We start from the raw sequence: 18,410 nt of genomic DNA on the forward strand, positions 1-18,410 counted from the left end.
GCAGCGGTGAGTTTTCATATACTAGTTCCTGCTTGATTGTTCAGCGTTTTCAGTTCTTGCTCTGCCTATTGCTTTGTGCAGCTTTTTGTGTTTTGTTTTCCTCTCTGCTAGTTTTTCCGCAGCACCCTCAGTTTTCTCGTTTTTCCCTGTGATTAGCTCCAGGTGTTTTCAGTTGTACTTTGTGTTTTTTGTTGTATATTTTTCCATAACTTGGAACCCTTTGTTATAATAAACTTTTGGTTACTAACTGCTAGTCTCTGCTTTGGAATCCAGTTCACGGCCTAGCCGTTTCCTAACACTTATGAGTGTTATGGGCCAGGGGTGCCGTATAAAGGGGGAAAGTCAGGGCAATGGCATGGTCTCTTGACTGCCAGGGCGCCCCAAAAATAGGTAATAACTCATAAAATTATAAATTAATTGGGCCTCCGAAACTCACCATACTCCATCAATTGTTTGTTCTTCTAATGCCGTATTAAATTAAAGCTTTTTAAGGTGCTACTCCCGCCGGGTATTTTTGTGGCATGTGTTAGTTAGCGGTTAGGCGCCACACGGCAGACATGATTGTTTTTGTTTTGAAGGAAGTGGGAAGATGACACTGCCAAAGACGTTAGTTGGGTCAAGACACTACACTGCATGGAAGGGTCACTGTGGGTGCAATAGTGCTAGCCACAGGTGATTGATCAGCATTGAAAGGCATTTATTGGCACATCCTGATCACGTGATTTTTTTTTTTTTTTTAACAGAAATCTGCCAATATTGATCGGCAGGTGATCAAATGGAGCATCCCTCATTGTTTATTTTAAGTTTTCTTGTTAAGTTATGTTTTGACAATGTGCTGCGGGCCGCACTTTGGTCACCTCTGTCCTAAGACAATTTGTACCCCAATTTGGGAACATGGCGTGTATGCTGGATAAGTGCATGTTTTCATTTCAAAGTGATGAAAACAAGCTAGAACAAACAACTTAATGTGGGCTGCTGGGGGTCATCTGTATGACTGGGCTGCATCAAGTAAAGCATTCAGTCCAGAATTACGTTTAAACCAAGTGACTACCAGTGTTGTTTTTATGTAGAAGTCTTAGTCTTTTGGACCAGTTTTAGGCAAATTTGAATCATTTGTTCTCTCGCTCTCTATGTGATAGTTTGTCCAACTTGAGTCATTATATTTTAATTTGGACAAAATAAAAATATTGAACCACATGAGTGGCACCCACCCTGGACTTTAGGAAGAGGTGTCCGAAGCGCAGCCCGGGGGCCATTTGCAGCACGCAGCTGTTTGTTTGTTTTTTTTTAAGTGGCACACGTAACATTCTAAAAATGGATATAAAGGCAAAATATTAAACGTTGTAATCAAACAAGAAAGTCTTATTTTTACAAGAGTAACATGACATTATGAGGACGTGGAAAACATCCACACGTCACTCCCCCAGCCAGCTTGGATTGCAGGGCCTATGGTGTTCATAAAGCACTTCCTGTACGCTTCCAATAATGCCACTTCCATAGCAGCCATGCCATACTTGGCAATATTCTGGCTGCCCTGTTCTCACCACAAGGCTTTTCTCCAAACCACAAGTCTCCTCACCTTTTCATCTGGCTGGAACTCATGATCCCCCTACTAATGAGTGAATTGTACACACGTGCGCGACAGGTGGAACACATATTCCATTTGAAAGCGCATGCAGAGCTGGATAAAGCTGCTGGATGCTACCTCGAATGCAGCTATCGCCATCTTGTGGATTTCAGAAAACGCCATCAGGACTTTGCCTACAGCCACACTTGTACATGCCAATCTTATGCTGTCCTCTTTGGCCTGTTCAGAAGTACTGCCTAGCCAATGGTGGACACTTGCCCTCAGTTCACATCAAAGCCATGTATAGCTTCCACTACGGATTGGTTGGTGGACATGATACAGTCAAACCTGTCTTAGCGGCCACCTTTATAGAAGGGCCACCTGCCTATAGCAGCCACTGAAAAATCCCCCCCAGCAAATTTACATGTTATAGACCCTGTGTATAGCAGTCACCTGTCCAACGCAGCCAGCAGCCACCCATTTTTTCTCCCTTGGTCAATATCTGACTGCATATAGCAGCCAAATTACCAACTCAATTAGAAGCTTCATGCACAAAAAAGTTTTGTTTTTCAATCAATGAAGTCGTCGTGTGTAGACTTTAATTACTGAGTCCTAGCTCAGTCACAATCATTCACAAGATCCACACAAACTGTCAGTTGTTCCACATAAAAAAGCCGTCTTCTTTTGAGCTTGCTATTTCCTGGTCAAACATGTAACTTTAAGAGCATTTGCACCAAAACATTACCGCAAAGTAGGCTGGGAACAGGACGTGCTCCCAGCGACGCTACAATAAAAAAAAAAAAAAAAAAAAACATATGCTAGCATGCATGCGGCAGTGGGAGCAAAACTGAGTTCGGTTGTACTTAATTGAAGTATTTTATCAGTTATCAGTTATTATTAAGCCTCTAGCTTCCGTTTAGTAAGTAAAAACCTTGGCTATGATTGCACTACATTGTCATGTAGACCTACAAAGTACACTTGGAAGAACAAGAGGTGAATAAATGTATTGCAACTGATGTGAAACTGATGAGGGGTAGGATTAAATAAGCTTTGCTTCTTCCTACTCCTTTTTGGACATGCAAAATTGTGAATTGTACTATGTGATGTGCTACTGTTTGACTCATGCATGTTCAGGATTAAAACCATGAACCATGATAATAACAAGCCTAGTAGTGCTGTACAACTTTTATCCGCAGTCCGCAGTGCCCTCTACTGGTCAACATTATTATTATTATTTTTTTCCCTTTTTTTTCTTTTTTTTCCTCTCCTGGTCAACATTCAAACTGGACACCAACCTGTCTATAGAGGCCACCTGTCTATAGCAGCCACTTTTGCAGACTCCCTCTCGTGGCCGCTATAGACAAGTTTGACTGTACTTGGGTTGGGGGCTACAAAGACGTGGGTGATTGAATAATCACACGTTGATTAAGACATGCTGTTTTTTAGTAGAACACGTGGCTTGTGTATACCTATCTTGTAGTAAAACTAATTAGTTGAACTCATCTATGAAGATGTTGTAAAAGTAGGTCTCAAGAAAAAAGGTCAGCATCTTTTCGGCAAAGACTGCAGACATGCATTCATGATCTATGAAGATTTTAACAACCCTTCGTCTTGTAACTTTTTTACCCCATTTCTTCACAAATGGACTCCATGATCTGGAATGCCATTACGCCCAAGGATTTATTTGTCAGAAATGAAGGGGATGGTCTCTGCTGTGTGATCTGGCTGCTCCTTCAAAGACGTCAGTGCTGGCGTTCAAATCAGTTGCTGTCCTAATCATAATCAGCATGCACATTATCCCAAACAATCTGCAAGACTCCATTTGAAAGATGAGATGCAGGCGCGTCAATTAGCTCAAGATTGGCAGGAGAGGTGCGCTGCAACAAAAAGCAGAGAGGGGGCAGCAACACAGCGCACAGAACGTGACAGGTGGAAGAGCTAAGAAGTGTGATGAATGACTGTGCTAAATGAAAGGTATTTTCATGATGATGTGCTTTGTTCAAAATAAAACATTGTTTGAAGGTTACACTTGAAAAGTCAAGATTGAACCTGATGGGGTAAGGATGGCGGCGAGAAAGGTGAGGGAGCAGCCCACCATGACAAGGCAGGAGCTGGTTGATGATGTCAAAAACAGCAAGATGGCGCCCTCTGTGGCAGACGTCTCTGTTTCACTCTCCCGTTTTTTTTCAATTTTTTTGCTATTTTGTTGTTCATGTTGGACATTCAACGTGCTGCGTTGCATTGCAGCATAGTAACAACGGTTGAACATCGGCGGGGTTCTCCATAAGCTTTCTATCAGGTTCTCGGAATGGATTTCTTCAGCGTCGGGAGGACGCAGCAGCCTGCGGGCCTGGTGAGCTGAATGCCCAGAGCCGAGGCAGGAGGGGCGACCTGCATGCTAGGCTAAAGGCTGTAGCGACTGGGCCACCGCTGCCGAGCCTGCTGCTGGCCAGCGTCCGCTCTCTCGAGGACAGGATGGACGAGCTGCGAGCAAGGATTGCAGCTGAGATTGGAGAGTGCTGTGTGTTCGCGGAGGCCTGGCTGGACGGAGGATATACCGGACTCGGCGGTCCGGTGGGGGACATTTGCCGCTTGCCGGGGAGATCGGACTTCGGCGTCTTGTGGACACAGAGCCTCGGGACTGTTCCGAATGTTACCAGCAAATACATAATAAGGGAGATGCTGCTGTTCTGAGTTGGATATGTAGGTTGTGCAAAAGTCTTTGGCCATCATTAGATGTGTTGTTTTAGCAATACTTTAATGACCATATAAAACCAGAAGGTCATTCAGTAGAGTGCAGATCCCCACGAAGGTTGAATTTTTATAAAAATTAAAAAATAGTAATAAGGATTATTAAGTATATTTGTGTTTTGTTTGTCCGAGGGCAAATAGCACCTTGTACTAAGTCTACAGCAACATGAAAGGTGCTTTGAAGGCTGTTCCAAGTCCCCATTTTGGAAAAGCTAGTGTCTCTACTGTTGTTGTTGCTTAATTTATTGTTATTAATGTTTCTCCTGTTCTCATTCATTTTCTTGTGTTTTTCTTTCTTTGTGTTGGGAGAATGAACAGAACAAGAATTTCATTGCATAGCAGAACTACCTGTTTTACTGTGCATATGACAAAACTCTTGAATCTTGAATCAAGGGAGTTGGGAGCACAATCAGCATGAAAAGCATTCGACACTTTGCTGTGATGGATTGAGATCCTGCGGGACTAGGGCTGGGCGATATATTGACATTTTAAAAAATAAGCACCATATCAAAACCAACCGTATGGTTGACATCGATATAGATTGGATTTGCGCTGTATCTCCCGCATCCCTGCATGAGGGAGGAGGGGCGGACAGCGACAGCGTCTGCGATGGAAGAATGAGTCCGCAAGGAATAAGCGGTGGCTCAGTGATGTGGAGGTACTTCCAATTCAGAGCATAAAAATCTTTTTCACCACCTTAAAGCTTGGCACCAAGTCCAATACCAGGAAAGTGTGAAGTTGCGTGCTCCTGTTGTGTTCCTCATGAAAGGAAAAGCAGAGTGGTGTGCTATCATGAAGAGGTATCCTATCACATTACTAAGATATGGTCCCCGTTGCAACTGTGGAAAAAAACGGCTTTAAGAACCTGCTGAAGACGATGGACTCGCCACGTCCAGCGAGCTTCCCAGTCACAATGATTTAGCTCTACCACAAACGTACAAGGACGTCAGACAGACACTTGCTAAGCCTGATGCACTTGACAGGTTGGTGTTCCTGCCACAAAATAAGGACATGTGTCTTCTAACAATGGTTACCTAAAAAATACTACTGTTCAATTTCAAGTATTTTTGAGCTGCTGACATTTTAAACTTTCCTCTTAGACCAGTCACTCCTTCATATTTTGTTCTTTGTTATTAGCTGAGAATTTGAGCATATTTAAAGGTTTGTTATAAAAAAGATTCTATTTGACTCTTCTATATTTATTTCAAAAAGAGAATGGCCTACTCTATTTTAGAAGCTATCTTTACATCAGACTTTTTTAATGTGCATCTTGCATGAAGCTTTAACATTTCATAAAAACATCCTCATGTTTAGTATTTATGTTACGGTACAGAGTTGTTGGACGCTTGACCCCCAGTATGCAGAGATGAGGCGGTGGCGTGCAAACAAATGACCTTTAATTGTACACGTGCAGGAATAAGTACAAACAAAAGACGACAGAGGGAAAAAAACTCGGAAGTATCGTCAGGTAAGTTCACACTTTAGGTGACAGCACCTGTGAGGAGACTAGGAACAATAGCAACAATGAACCAGCGCCGCACGTACGACGGCATCGGCCTTTTAACAGCCACTGGTAATTGTCCGCAGCGGCGTGGCAACCAGGAGGAAAGCGGCTGCCGCTTCCTCCCAGCAGGAAGTTCAGGCGGCCAAAATAAGAGCGCACGACAGGAGGCGCTTGCTCCTGTCTTGCGGAACGTAACAATTTATTTGAATAAAAATCCAGAGTACATATATACTGTACATGTGTGTAATATCTATAATTAGGCCTGTCATGATACTAGATAAATTGATTAATCGAACAATAAAAAAAGAAACATTACGAACCCTGCATAAATTGACATGTGCATGTATCCGTGTGTGTTTCATCTGCCTGTTTCTCTGTAGCACACAGGCTGGATGACAAGAGGGTTCACTCTGCATGTGTCTGCATGCATTGGTTCTATAGGAATGAACAGAGAGAGTGAACCCTCCTGTCGGTCATTCAGCCTCTTTGTGGAGGCGGGGCTACGAGTGAGCCACACAGACAGGAACATAGAAACATATTAAAATGAACAAGAAACTTGTCCTTTTTAAACTACCACTGGAGGTGCAGCAGAGCCTTCATCCCGACAGCCAACACTTCCTCAGGCATTTGCTAGGCAAAGTAAATATTAACAAAATGGTGCGTGCTCACAGACAGTGACGCTTGCTACATTGCAAAAGAAACGCAACCATACAGTAGAAAAGCCAACATTTCACAAAATGTTTGAAATGTTTGACAGACAGCACAAATTGCCTGGGAGAACATTCATGTCACAAACCGCAATTCCTGAACTACATAAGCCAGTGAAAGAAGATGTGTTGAAGGACATCAAAACCTTGAAACGTCTCGGGTTTTTTTGGTTCTTTTTTTGTTTATTATGTTGTTTGTTTAACGTATTGTACTTACATTCGGATTATAATGTTAAATTTTCTTAAGTAATTCAAGTTTATTACTTGAACGATGTACTTGCATTATTATGCCATATACAGTATTTCATTAAAAAATGGTAATTGTGACTGAGGCTCACACAGCTACACTATACTTGAGAACCATCTAGTGGTTCAAATGTGAATTACACCTCTCTTGACTGAAAAAAATGGTCTAAAAAATGTCAATATAATCAAATAGCGATAATTTGTAGCACAATTATCAACCAGCAAAACGTATCGTGACAGGCCTATATATAACATACATATAACACACACGTGTATATATAAAACATAAAAACATTGTTTTGACCTGTTGACAGGAAGTGTACTTTGTATACAGAGATAGTCATTGTATCCCCTTTTTGTTTTTTTCTTCATTCAATTTCCAACACTTACACATAAATGACTTCTTTTTCTTTTTTTTTTCTTTTTACAAAAACTGAAAGGACTAAAGCTAGACTAAAACTTTTCTAGTTTTTGTAGACTAAAGCTATCACATGTAGAAGTGACTAAAATAGGAATCATCTTCATCCAAAAGACTAAGACTAGAAATAAAATGGCTGCCAAAAGCAACACCGGTGTAAAATCTGTCTGGCTGACACATGGGTCATTTCATCGGGGAATGCTAGCAGTTCAGCACAATCTTGAAAGAGCAGTGGCGCTTTCATAGCCCATTTTAAGCTGGAAGTCTGGACATAACCTGGTCAGGACCAAGGTACCCTGGTGGTATAGTTGCTTTAAAAGAGAGCCACTTTCACTGTACAGGCAAGCCCAGCTTTACACTCCACAAACTTCACTAAGACACTAAACTCCCTTCATGGTGTACCCCCCTGGTCTGTCTTTGTCCAGGTCCAGTCTACCTGCTGGACTATGCTGACTTTGTCCTGCTTGTGCTTGGCGCAGCGAATGGAGACGTGGACTGAAGGTGGTCCCGCCTCCTCTGACAGAAAGGGACTGCTGGTTCTGATGCCCAGGTCTGATTGGTTTGGCTGCATGGACACAAGACATTTGCCTGTTAGATCACAGCAGAGGTCCAGTGTTGTCGGCGATGATCAATAAAGTCACCTATTTGAGCAGAGTGCCCCCTCCTGGCTGTCGTCTTGATGCGGACCACCTCTTTGATGCGCTCCACTTCCTGTTGATAACGCTTACGGTCTCTTACTGCCGCTTCCTTGGCGCCCCTCAGGGCACACTCCAGAGCTTTTACCCTTTCAGCCGTTGCACGAAAACGTTTTTCTAGCTTGGGCAGCTCACAGCGAAGGTCAGCATTGTCTCCAACGAGCTACAAAAGGTGGCAAGGCACATAGAGCGGGGTGAAAAAGTGTTTGTCCCTATCCTGATTATTATATTTTCTTGCATGTTTGTCACACTTAAATGTTTCAGATCAACCAAATGGAAAGATTAGTGAATGATGACACAACTCAACACTTTTTAAATGAAACCTTTTATTATCAAATCCAAAGCTACATGGCACTGTGTGAAAAAGTGGTCTATCAGTGTGGAAAAGGTTTTAAAGCCATTTGTAAAGCTTTGGGGCTCCAGCCAACCACAAATGGCCAAAACATGGAACAGTGATGAACCTTCCCAGGAGCGTCCGGTCAACCAAAATTACATATCCGAGATGTCACAAAAGATCCCACAACAACATCCAAAGAACTGCAGTCCTCACTTGCCTCAGTTAAGGTCAGTGTTCATGACTCCACCATAAGAAAGACACTGGGCACGGCCTGCATGGCCAAAACCACTGCTGAACAAAAACAACATTAAGGCCAGAAAACATCTTGATGATGCCCAAGACCTTTGGGGAAATACAAAAACGTTTAACCTTTTGGAAGGTGTGTGTCCCATTACATCTGGCGTAAAAGTAACACCACATTTCAGTAAAACAGTAAAATATGGTGGTGGTAGTGTGATGGTGTGGAGCTGTTTTGCTGCTTGGGGACCTGGAAGACTTGCTGTGATAAATGGAAGCATGAATTCTGCTGAAGGAGACTGTCCGGCCATCTGGCGGTGACCTCAAGCTGAAAGCAACTTGGGTTCTGCAGCAGGACAACGATCCAAAACACACCAGCAAGTCCACCTCTGAATGCATGAAGACTTTGGAGTGGCCTAGTCCAAGTCCTGACCTGAATCCTATTGAGATGCTGTGGCATGACCTTAAAAAGGCGCTTCATGCTGGAAAGCCTCCAATGTGGCTGAATGACAACAATTCTGCAAAATTCCTCCACTCATTGCAAGTTATCACAAATGCTTGATTGCAGTTGTTGCTGCTAAGGGGGGCCCAACCACTTATTAGCTTTAGGGGGCAATCACTTTTTCACGTAGCTTCGGATTGAATAATAAAAACCTTTATTTAAAAAGTGCATAAAGTATTGAGTTGTGTTGTCATTGGCTAATATTTACATTTGTTTGGTGATCTGAAACATTTAAGTGTGGCAAACAGGCAAAAAATAAGACATCAGGAAGGGGGCCAACACTTTTTCACACCACTGTCCACACATACATGTATACATGTTTTCTTAACTTGTTGCAGATTAAGGCCAGGGTTTATTCTCGTTATTCAACTTGATTTATTTTCAATTTATCACAGTCTAAGCATAATATCTGTTGCTGCATATTTCCTACTCTTCCTACTACATGCTAGAAAATGGTGACATTTAAACACAACGTGAACAAATTTTACTGACAAATGAAAGTGTCAACATATTAAGCACATGCTGAGAAGCAATTATCAGTCATTGCTATGATTTGTCATCTTCCTTCATGTAACTTGTTAAGCATATTCAAAACAAATAAACCATAAATATTTGCATACTTATAGCAGTAGTAGTCGTAGTATCATTTGTAGTGCTGCCACGATTAGTCCACTAAGTCAATGTAACAGAGCATGAACATTAGGAGACAGTAATTTGTTTGGGTGACACGTCGTTTAATCGTGTTTTTGGTCTCCCGTTTTAAACGTGTGATTGTAATTCACACCCACGCCAGTCTGTGTGCTGTTTCATCTGCTATGTTCTTTCTCCCCCCATCACACCTTCACTGTTTTGATATAAAAAATAGGGCGGCAGGTGAGTTGTAATCATGTGCGGCGTTGACTGGGACGAGTCTTAGAATAAGACCAAAAGCCTTGCGAGTATGGGCGTACACGTAAAACTTCACTGGCTTATCACAGGAGCACAACCACGATGCACGAGCACCTAAAACGCAAACACACAGCAGCTGTTGAAGATGTGCTCACAGAAAAAAAGACAATGTCCTGTAAGTAAGTTTGAAAAGCACACTTTATTATTATTATTATTTGTTTTTAATTGTGCCCATCGTCCTTGTGTGAGACATGAACACACGTCTTTCTCTTTTCTGTGCCTTCTAAAGATATAAAACAGGTAAAAAGAGACAGCAAATAATGCACGTAATGGGACGCACCTATTAGAAGACCTCCAAAAAGCTCCAACAAGGTTTAGTGGTTTTCTATCCATGCTGTGAGCACGTAGTAACAGGTACATTCATGATAACATGTCATACTTGCAGTATTTTGGGAACTTTGATTTCACATAGCAACATAGAAAGGAGCACTACACCTAGCGTAACCCCCCCCCCCCAAAAAAAAACACAGCTCCAATATGTAGCATTACCTTTGGCAAGTGTGTGGTGAACCTACTTGTAGTCGGCAGCCGGCTAGTAGCTAGCCGCTGTGGTGTGGCGAGGTGTCACTACGCCAGTAAGGTAGTTCTTGGGCGCAACAACGTTAATAATAATAATAATAATAATAATAATAATAACAACAACAATGTGCTTCAAATGCAGCTCACGTTATGGAAATGGAGCCTTGTTGGCGCTTTTTGGAGGTGGAGTAGGTGCATCCCATGGCGTGCATTCTTGGCTGTCTATTTTTTATCTGTTTTTATATCTTTAGAAGGCACAGAAAAGAGAAAGACGTGTGTGTGTGTGTGTTCATATCTCACGTAATGATTGTGGATGATGGGCAAAACACGCACAAAAAGGTGCACGTTTGCTTTGAAGAAATTGTTGAAGTTGACTATCTTTGGATGTAAAGAGTGTGTAACAACACAATTGGTTACCAGGCAGAGCTAAGCGCTTTGATTTAAGTAGCTGGCTCGTCCAGTCGCTGCAGAAGCTGATTGCATACAGAATGCTTTGGAACTTATTGAGTTTCGAACAAAAGTAGACTGATATTGATGTAAAACCTCAAGGCAGCATATATGGAATGGGCTCTCCACATGTTTTATTTGCTAACATTGAAAGTTAGTTATCTTATTTATGATATATTATTATCTATTATATATTATTATATGTTTGTCAAGTATTTGAAAAAATGATTTGTCTTTACAGAATGAGTGGCAGCACTAATCATGAGCATTATTAGTATAGTTATTATAGTAAGACTTGGACTCAACTGTTGACTTTAGTTGTTAGGTTCTTGCCATTCTTAAGGCTCATTCATGGTTAAATGTGCAAACAGACCTTTCTGCCATGAAAAAAATACTTTCAGGCTATATTATAGTTGGCATTTTAGTGATTTAATGTACATATTAACCCATTTACATTTAATGATGTATTTCATATTAACTGGTACAGTAATCCCTGCTGTGAAGCGGTTAATTGGTCTGTGATAAGTGAATTTCTGCAATGTAGGATTCCTTATTTATAAATGGAATATTTTTATAGTTATGGTATAGAGAACCTGTTTACCACCTTCTAAATACACTTTTTAACATGATTAGAGCCCTCTTGACATGACACAACCCCCTTATAGTCACCTTTGCACTCCTGTTATCCAATATAGTAGATATAAGAAGAGAAAATAAAACATAGACAACCTGTTTATACCTTCTAAATACACTTTTTAACATTAGGGCCCTCTAGAAATGAAATAACACCCCTATAGTCACCTTTAACCTCCTGTTACCCAATATAGTAGACACAAGAGAAAATACAGTACATGACATATAAAACTCATGCTCATGTGTGTCACAGTAAATGTTCTCCCGAGGAGAACTTAGTGGCGAACAAACAGATGAGTGGAGGACAGGAAGTGACGAAGTGGGTTTAGAGCTTGTCATGGGTTGTGGCCACCACAGTAGCCTGTGGTATTATTCTCTTTATGATTATTATTATTGTGCCTGTTGTGAGATTATTTAAACCTGCAATAGAAGTCTGTTGATCCAGCGATTAAGTCTGGTGTTTCTCTCACTGAACAATTCAATTCAACACCTAGTGACCAACGTAGAATATTACATTCATACGTTGAAGGCATCTTCTGCCGTGTGTTTGTATTTTAATTCATTTAGCCACTTGTAGGGTCGCACGGTGGCCGAGTGGTTAGCACACAGTCACACAAGCCACACAGTCAGGAGATCGGGAAGATCTGGGTTTAAATCTTCGCTGGGCATCTCTGTGTGCATGTTCTCCCCGTGTGTGTGGGGGTTTTCTCCGGGTACTCCGGTTTCCTCCCACATTCCAAAAACATGCATGTTAGGTTAATTGGGGACTCTAAGTTGTTCATAGGTATGAATGTGAGTGTGAATGGTTGTTTGTCTATATGTGCCCTGCCATTGGCTGGCGACCAGTCCAGGGTGTACCCCCCCCCTCGCCCGAAGTCAGCTGGGATAGGCTCCACCATGCCCCCACGATCCTAATGAGGATAAGTGGCATAGAAAATGGATGGATTCATAACCAGCAAAAAATATGTAAAAGTTGCTGGAATATGCATCATTTTTTTATTAACAATTGGCTGCATTCAACCAGGAAACTGCCATGATTAATGAATGAATTTTGACAAACCATGACAGAGTGAGGCATCAATGTTTGAACCACCATGTAGTGAGGGATAACTGTATGTTCATTTGCCACAGAAAAGCCAAAATGCTTTTGGACTACTCAGTGAATTAGACGAGGGGGAGATGTTCAATGTGATTGGTTCACCTGTTTATGGACTTTACTCAGCTGCTCCAAAGTGTTCTCTAAAAAGATGATTCTTTGCCTCTGGGCCAGACTGCCACCTCCCTCGTCACCATCGCGATCTGGACACTGCTCTCCCACACGCACGCAAAAAAACAAAAGAGCACACTTCATTTGTTGCAGTTAGAAAATGTGAAAACGTCCACAGTGGTGACGGAAAGAGTAATAACCAAGCAGAACAATGCACAGAATATATCAGGAATATAGGAATATATCATATAGCTATCAAAACACAATTTTGCAAACTAGGCTCATTTTATCACAATACTTAACATAATACACAAAAGCACACACCCAAACTGCACCCATGTCGTCCTGCTAAATGAAGCACTGCATCCAAAAGTACATATAACAAGATCCAAACTTCATTCATTAGCATTACTATTATTATTATTAATAATACTTAATCTAACCAAAGACACAAAGAAAAGTACTTTTGTGTGCCCGGCCTTAATGTATGTAGAAAATGTTTCACATTGTTCACATGCATAGAAATATTTGCAGACAGACACACAGTGCATACTTCCCGCTCAAAGTGCTAATCATTAACCATCAGGATGTTTGGCCGGGTGCTCCATGTATTGCTACTAATGAGCTTATTGTCATTTATATTGTTATTTATATTTTATTTTATTTTGCCTTGTAGTCGCTCCATCAGTATTTATACTGCTACATGCTTGACCAGTAGAGGGCACTGTGACACTGCTAATGGGACCAACAGGTCGAGTAATCGCGTAAAGACGCTGGGGAGAGAAAGCTAAATTGTAGCTGTACAATGCAACCCGGACAGAGCGTGTGATTAAAGTTTATGAAGTTATGAAGTTTATGCTTAATTCTACACCACCCACAGAACACTACCTCTTTTAGAAGAGTCTAACAACGACGACGATTCGTCCTTTTTCATTAACTCCTCCTCCTTCACCACTACCAACGACGTATGCTCGACCACTCCTCTTCAAAGGTAAATAACATTTATCATTACGTATTATTATATCATTTTTATTAGTTTTTTTCATTAATTATCCTCGTTTAATATTACTAGTACGTCCAAACTCATATTTACATACATACACATATACTGTATATGTATACACGTACATGTACTAACTATATCATTGGTAATATTACCTTTTCTCCGACTTACGAACAAATGGACTTGCGAACAGTCGTCTGCAAACAATTGTGTTTGTAAGTTGGGGACTTAGTGTATTGTTATTTCATAGTGACAGGTCACACACAAACCTCCACAAACTTGCATTTTCGGGCCATGTTATTGTTGCATTGTTAAGTAGTGGTTGCTTGTTGTTGAGTGGAGAATAAACGCTTTATAGCACTTATCCTCCACTCCTGTCTCCTTATCAATCACATCTCCACATTTGGTGACCCTCCATGTGAGTAATATGTCCACCCACAATGGTGACAACACATGCTTAATGCTAACGAGGCAGCTAACACCAGTGCTAGCTATGCTCGACTTTTGGCAACACAGCACACGCCTGTGGTTTCAATACATGGAAGCCCAGTTCCAGCTGCGAGGAATAACACAGGACGTGACAAGTATTTCCACATAGTTGCCGTGCTGGACCTCCACTTTCTCTCATACGGTAGAAACACTATGACGGCCAATTTTAGTGGTTTTGAAAGCGTGACTTTTTCATACCGTGGTACACCTTGACTCTCCCTTCGAGATAAGGTGAGAAGCACTGTCATCCGGGAGAAACTTGGACTAGAAGCGCTGGAGAGGAGAGGAGCCAGATGAGGTGGCTCATGCATCTGGTCAGGACACCTCCCTGGGGAGGTGTTCAGGGCACGTCTGACCGGTAGTAGGCCAGGGAAGGTTAGGTCAGGGAAGACCCAGGACACATTGGAGAGACTATGTCTCTCGACTGGCCTGGAAACGCCTCGGGATCCACCGGGAGGAGCTGAATGAAGTAGCCGGGGAGAGGCAAGTCTGGCCTTCCCTGCTTAGGCCGCTGCCCCCGCAACCCCACCTCGGATAAGTGTAAAAAGATGGATGGATGGTATACCTTGAAACCGCTAACAGAACCATGCCTACTCAACTTATAACAATTATAATAAACTCATAGATGACACCTTTCTCCAGGTGAAAATGTTCACGCAGTTCCCAGGTCTTTCCACTCAAAAAGCAAAACACATGTCCAGAGTTTCACAATAATAAGCAGAAACTCTGCTTCACACTATTTGCAAAACTCTACACACATTTTTACACCTTAGGCATGGATAAGGATTGCGATGTTACTTCCTTGTCATTACAAAGCAACCTTGCCAATGCGCACTAATGAACCAATGGGATAATCACATCCAGCAGGTGTGCAAGCACGTGCTTCACTGAATATACAGCACTCAGGTAGGCACTATACAAGCCAGGAGATCTTTGCTGTAGGTGTCCCAAGTTGATATCGATATCCGATATTGGTCCGATATCAGCCAAACAAACCATATCAGCCTGCATCTGAAATCTCCGATATTGGCACGCCGATACAAACAGCGCTTGTATCCAGCAGCAGCACTTGTATTCGGCATGCAGCACCCAAATGATCACAATATCACTGATCATTGCTAGCATTAGTCAAATAGTCAAAATTGCAATATCGGAACAGGATGGAAGTGAAAAGTTGTATCGGGCCGAGAAAGTATGTACATCATGCAGTTTATTTTTGACAGTTCTTGCCTACAGACTTGACTTTCCTACACTCTACAGGAGTAAGAAAAAGTACTATTTTCTTCTGATTTTCATTGGTACTGTAAGCAAGTATGGTAAGAATAAAATATGTTCATTGTGCAGTATCAGTATTGTGCAGTGTATACTTTTTCTGTAAGTAATCACGAAGAATGTTGTGGCTTTGTCTTTTTCTGAATATATAAAAATAAGCTATTTTATTTTATAAAGGAGGTGTTTGTATTGATCACGGTCGTGTGTAACTGACTGCAATAGTGTTTGATCATTTGTTAGTGAGAAGAAAACAAAAAAGCATTTTTATAAACCTCTATATGTTTTGACAGATGTGTGTCATTTTGAAAACTATCTAGGAGTTGTGCAAATTGAGTGGGGTGTTTGGTTAATTATGTGAATATTTTGAAGAAAGGAGTCATGTTTTCAAAATAGCGCGTAAACAATTGAGAAAAAGTGCAACTCATCCTCTGGAAGTTTCACCAGTGATATATGTTCTCTTGAAAAATCGTCAAATATGTTTTGGTCTAAATGAGGGTGATTTTATGCTTCCTTCTTTCATATCATATAGCCAATAGCGGGGATGCAGCCAGGAATTATGGGCCCCATGAAAAAAAAAAAAGTTTAAATGTTTAACAGCACCGGTGGAAATGAGTCACTAACTTATTAGCAGTAAGCGCTAAGTGCGTTGATGGCACTATGGAAGACCATAGTACAAATCCCGCCTTAGCGTATATTTATTATCATATTTTTTTATTTTTTTTGTTATAATGGCTCTCACTATGTCTGGCAAAAGAAATCGTGGCCGGTTAAGTCCCCGCTGAAGGCCCAGGTACCGAATGCACCGCCTGCTACTGGATATAATCCTGTTGTGTCATTTATCTTTCTGTTCATAAAATACAGTGGAAATGGGCATATTTCAGACATAGAGGCAAATGATTAATCATGATGTTTTCATTTCTATGGCTTCCGTGAACTCCTCTCAAGCCTGCGTTTTTGCCTCGGGCGCTGCCAAAGCCAGAAGCCACTTGGCCTGCCGGTACCTGCCAGCTGCCTCAGGAGTCCCTTGGCCCAAAAAGAACTGGTAGGACTCCTCCTTCAGCTTGACAGCATCCCTCATTGTTAATGTGCACCAACGGGGTTCTCGGATAAACCACGACACAGCCACGCATAGGAGGAAGAAGATGGATGGATGGAATTCATTTGTAAACGGATTAAATATTCTAATCATTTGACAGCCCTAATAACAAGCAATAAAGCAAAGCAACTGCACAAGGAATCAGTTGGGAATTAGACACGCTGTGGATGGGACATGGGTGTGGCGTGGACGTATGCATGTGACTCACGCTCGTGCGGCTGCTGATATCCTGGATGAAAAGCTTTCTCAGGTTGGTAAGCGTCTGTAGCTCTTTGAGCTGTAAACAAATGAAATGTGAACGCCAGAAATTCAACTGGAGGTTTGAGAAAAAGTCATTTCCTCTACAAACCACAGTCTCTTCGAGACCATGAAGGTCCTCTTTGGCTTGTTGTCTTTTTTCCTGAAGTGATCTGTATGACAGAAAAGCTTAGCAAACAAAGCAGAGGAGATGAGGAGACAAAAAAAACAAAACTTACAGCAGTTTTTGAAGCTTCTCGTCTTTGCTGCGCTCTTCACCTCTCACTTTGTCCACATCAGCTTGAAGTTTCTTGATGTCTAACTGCAGCTCCTCAATCAAACTGAAATAAATAGTTCAGTATTTACTTTTTTAGCGTTGGATCATGATGCTCTTGCCAAAAACAAAATGATGCACTCTCATTTGTTCATGGATCAGTCTGTACTCTCTGAGTTGGTCGTTGATTCTTTGCTTCTGCTCAATCTCATCTCGGAGGCGGGACAACTGTTTTTGATGCACCTCTCTGTGGTTCTCCATCTGTTCCTCCAATGTTTTCTGGAGATAACACATCATTAACTGTAGAATCACTTTTTAAATACCAATTAGTTCTACTTGTTCATACTGTATAACAGTAAAACAACATAGACTAAAGTATTGGGCTTAATCAAATGTATTAACCAAATGTGGAGCTGTTTCCCCTTAAACAGCTACATAGGTTTTTATTTGATCTCTCATGATATGTGGACAGCATTCGTCACTGCTGGCAATGATCAAAATATCCCTTAAGCATGTTAATACTCAAAAAGCCCAAAAATAAATTAGTTGTTGTAGCATAGACAATCACATTGTAGATCACAGATACTGTAAGTGCTGAAGCAGCGTGATGTAGCATTGACAAAAATGTTGCTCCAGAAAAGTCATGTGGCATAGACACCAATGTTGTTCAAGAAAACACATTTCGAACAGGCAAGAATAATGTAAGACATTCATGCATAATAGACTAGAACGGAGTTCTTGAAAAGTCATGTGGCATAGACAAAGGTGTTCCAGAAATGTCATGAAGCATAGCCTAGAACAGCGTTCTTGAAAAGTCATGTAGCATAGACACCAATGTTGTTCAAGAAAACACATTTAGAATAGACAAGAATAATGTTGTAAAAATGACATGAAGCATAGACTAGAACAGCATTCTTGAAAAATGTAGCATAGACAAAGGTGTTCCAGAAATGTCATGAAGCATAGACACCGTGTTACCTTCATGTCCACAGCGTCTTTCAGTCGACTCATGTGTTCTTTCTCTTTGTCCATCACACTCACCTGCTGCAATTTATCTGCACAGCAACACAACTTATCAGTACTGTCAGCCAATCATACGGCAGAGTGGTGATGACTTCTGACCTTGAGCCTGAAGCTTAGCAACTTCCTCCATGAGAGCGTCTTGACTCTCCTCCAGCTTTCGTTTGGTTAGCTCCATCTTGTGGAGGTCTTCTATTAGCAACGACATCTTCACCTCAAGCTACAAACAAACCACAACGGGACAATACAGCCATCACAGCAATAACACAAATTCTCATATTCATTGAGGGACCAAAATAGC

At 41.5% G+C, this 18,410-nt stretch overlaps 1 protein-coding gene across 3 annotated transcripts in view; it reads right to left on the minus strand.

Annotated features, from left to right (window-relative positions):
* Positions 1 to 5,698: 5,698 nt before the first annotated feature.
* The window catches only part of LOC129187842 (kinesin heavy chain-like), a 37,342-nt gene continuing 24,630 nt past the window's right edge, over positions 5,699 to 18,410 (minus strand). For 2 of the 3 annotated variants that reach the window (XM_054787583.1, XM_054787585.1), the window contains 8 exons: positions 18,212 to 18,329; positions 18,068 to 18,144; positions 17,259 to 17,368; positions 17,055 to 17,156; positions 16,787 to 16,988; positions 12,713 to 12,817; positions 7,835 to 8,051; positions 5,699 to 7,758 (listed from right to left, as the gene is read on the minus strand). In XM_054787583.1, coding sequence (XP_054643558.1) covers positions 7,574 to 7,758; positions 7,835 to 8,051; positions 12,713 to 12,817; positions 16,787 to 16,988; positions 17,055 to 17,156; positions 17,259 to 17,368; positions 18,068 to 18,144; positions 18,212 to 18,329 — 1,116 coding nt within the window. In that variant the 3' untranslated portion in view covers positions 5,699 to 7,573. The remainder of the gene's footprint in view (positions 7,759 to 7,834; positions 8,052 to 12,712; positions 12,818 to 16,786; positions 16,989 to 17,054; positions 17,157 to 17,258; positions 17,369 to 18,067; positions 18,145 to 18,211; positions 18,330 to 18,410) is intronic. The other variant, XM_054787584.1, reaches the window with a different exon arrangement.

Source organism: Dunckerocampus dactyliophorus, chromosome 9, assembly GCF_027744805.1.
Source record: "Dunckerocampus dactyliophorus isolate RoL2022-P2 chromosome 9, RoL_Ddac_1.1, whole genome shotgun sequence".
Classification (NCBI taxonomy): domain Eukaryota; kingdom Metazoa; phylum Chordata; class Actinopteri; order Syngnathiformes; family Syngnathidae; genus Dunckerocampus; species Dunckerocampus dactyliophorus.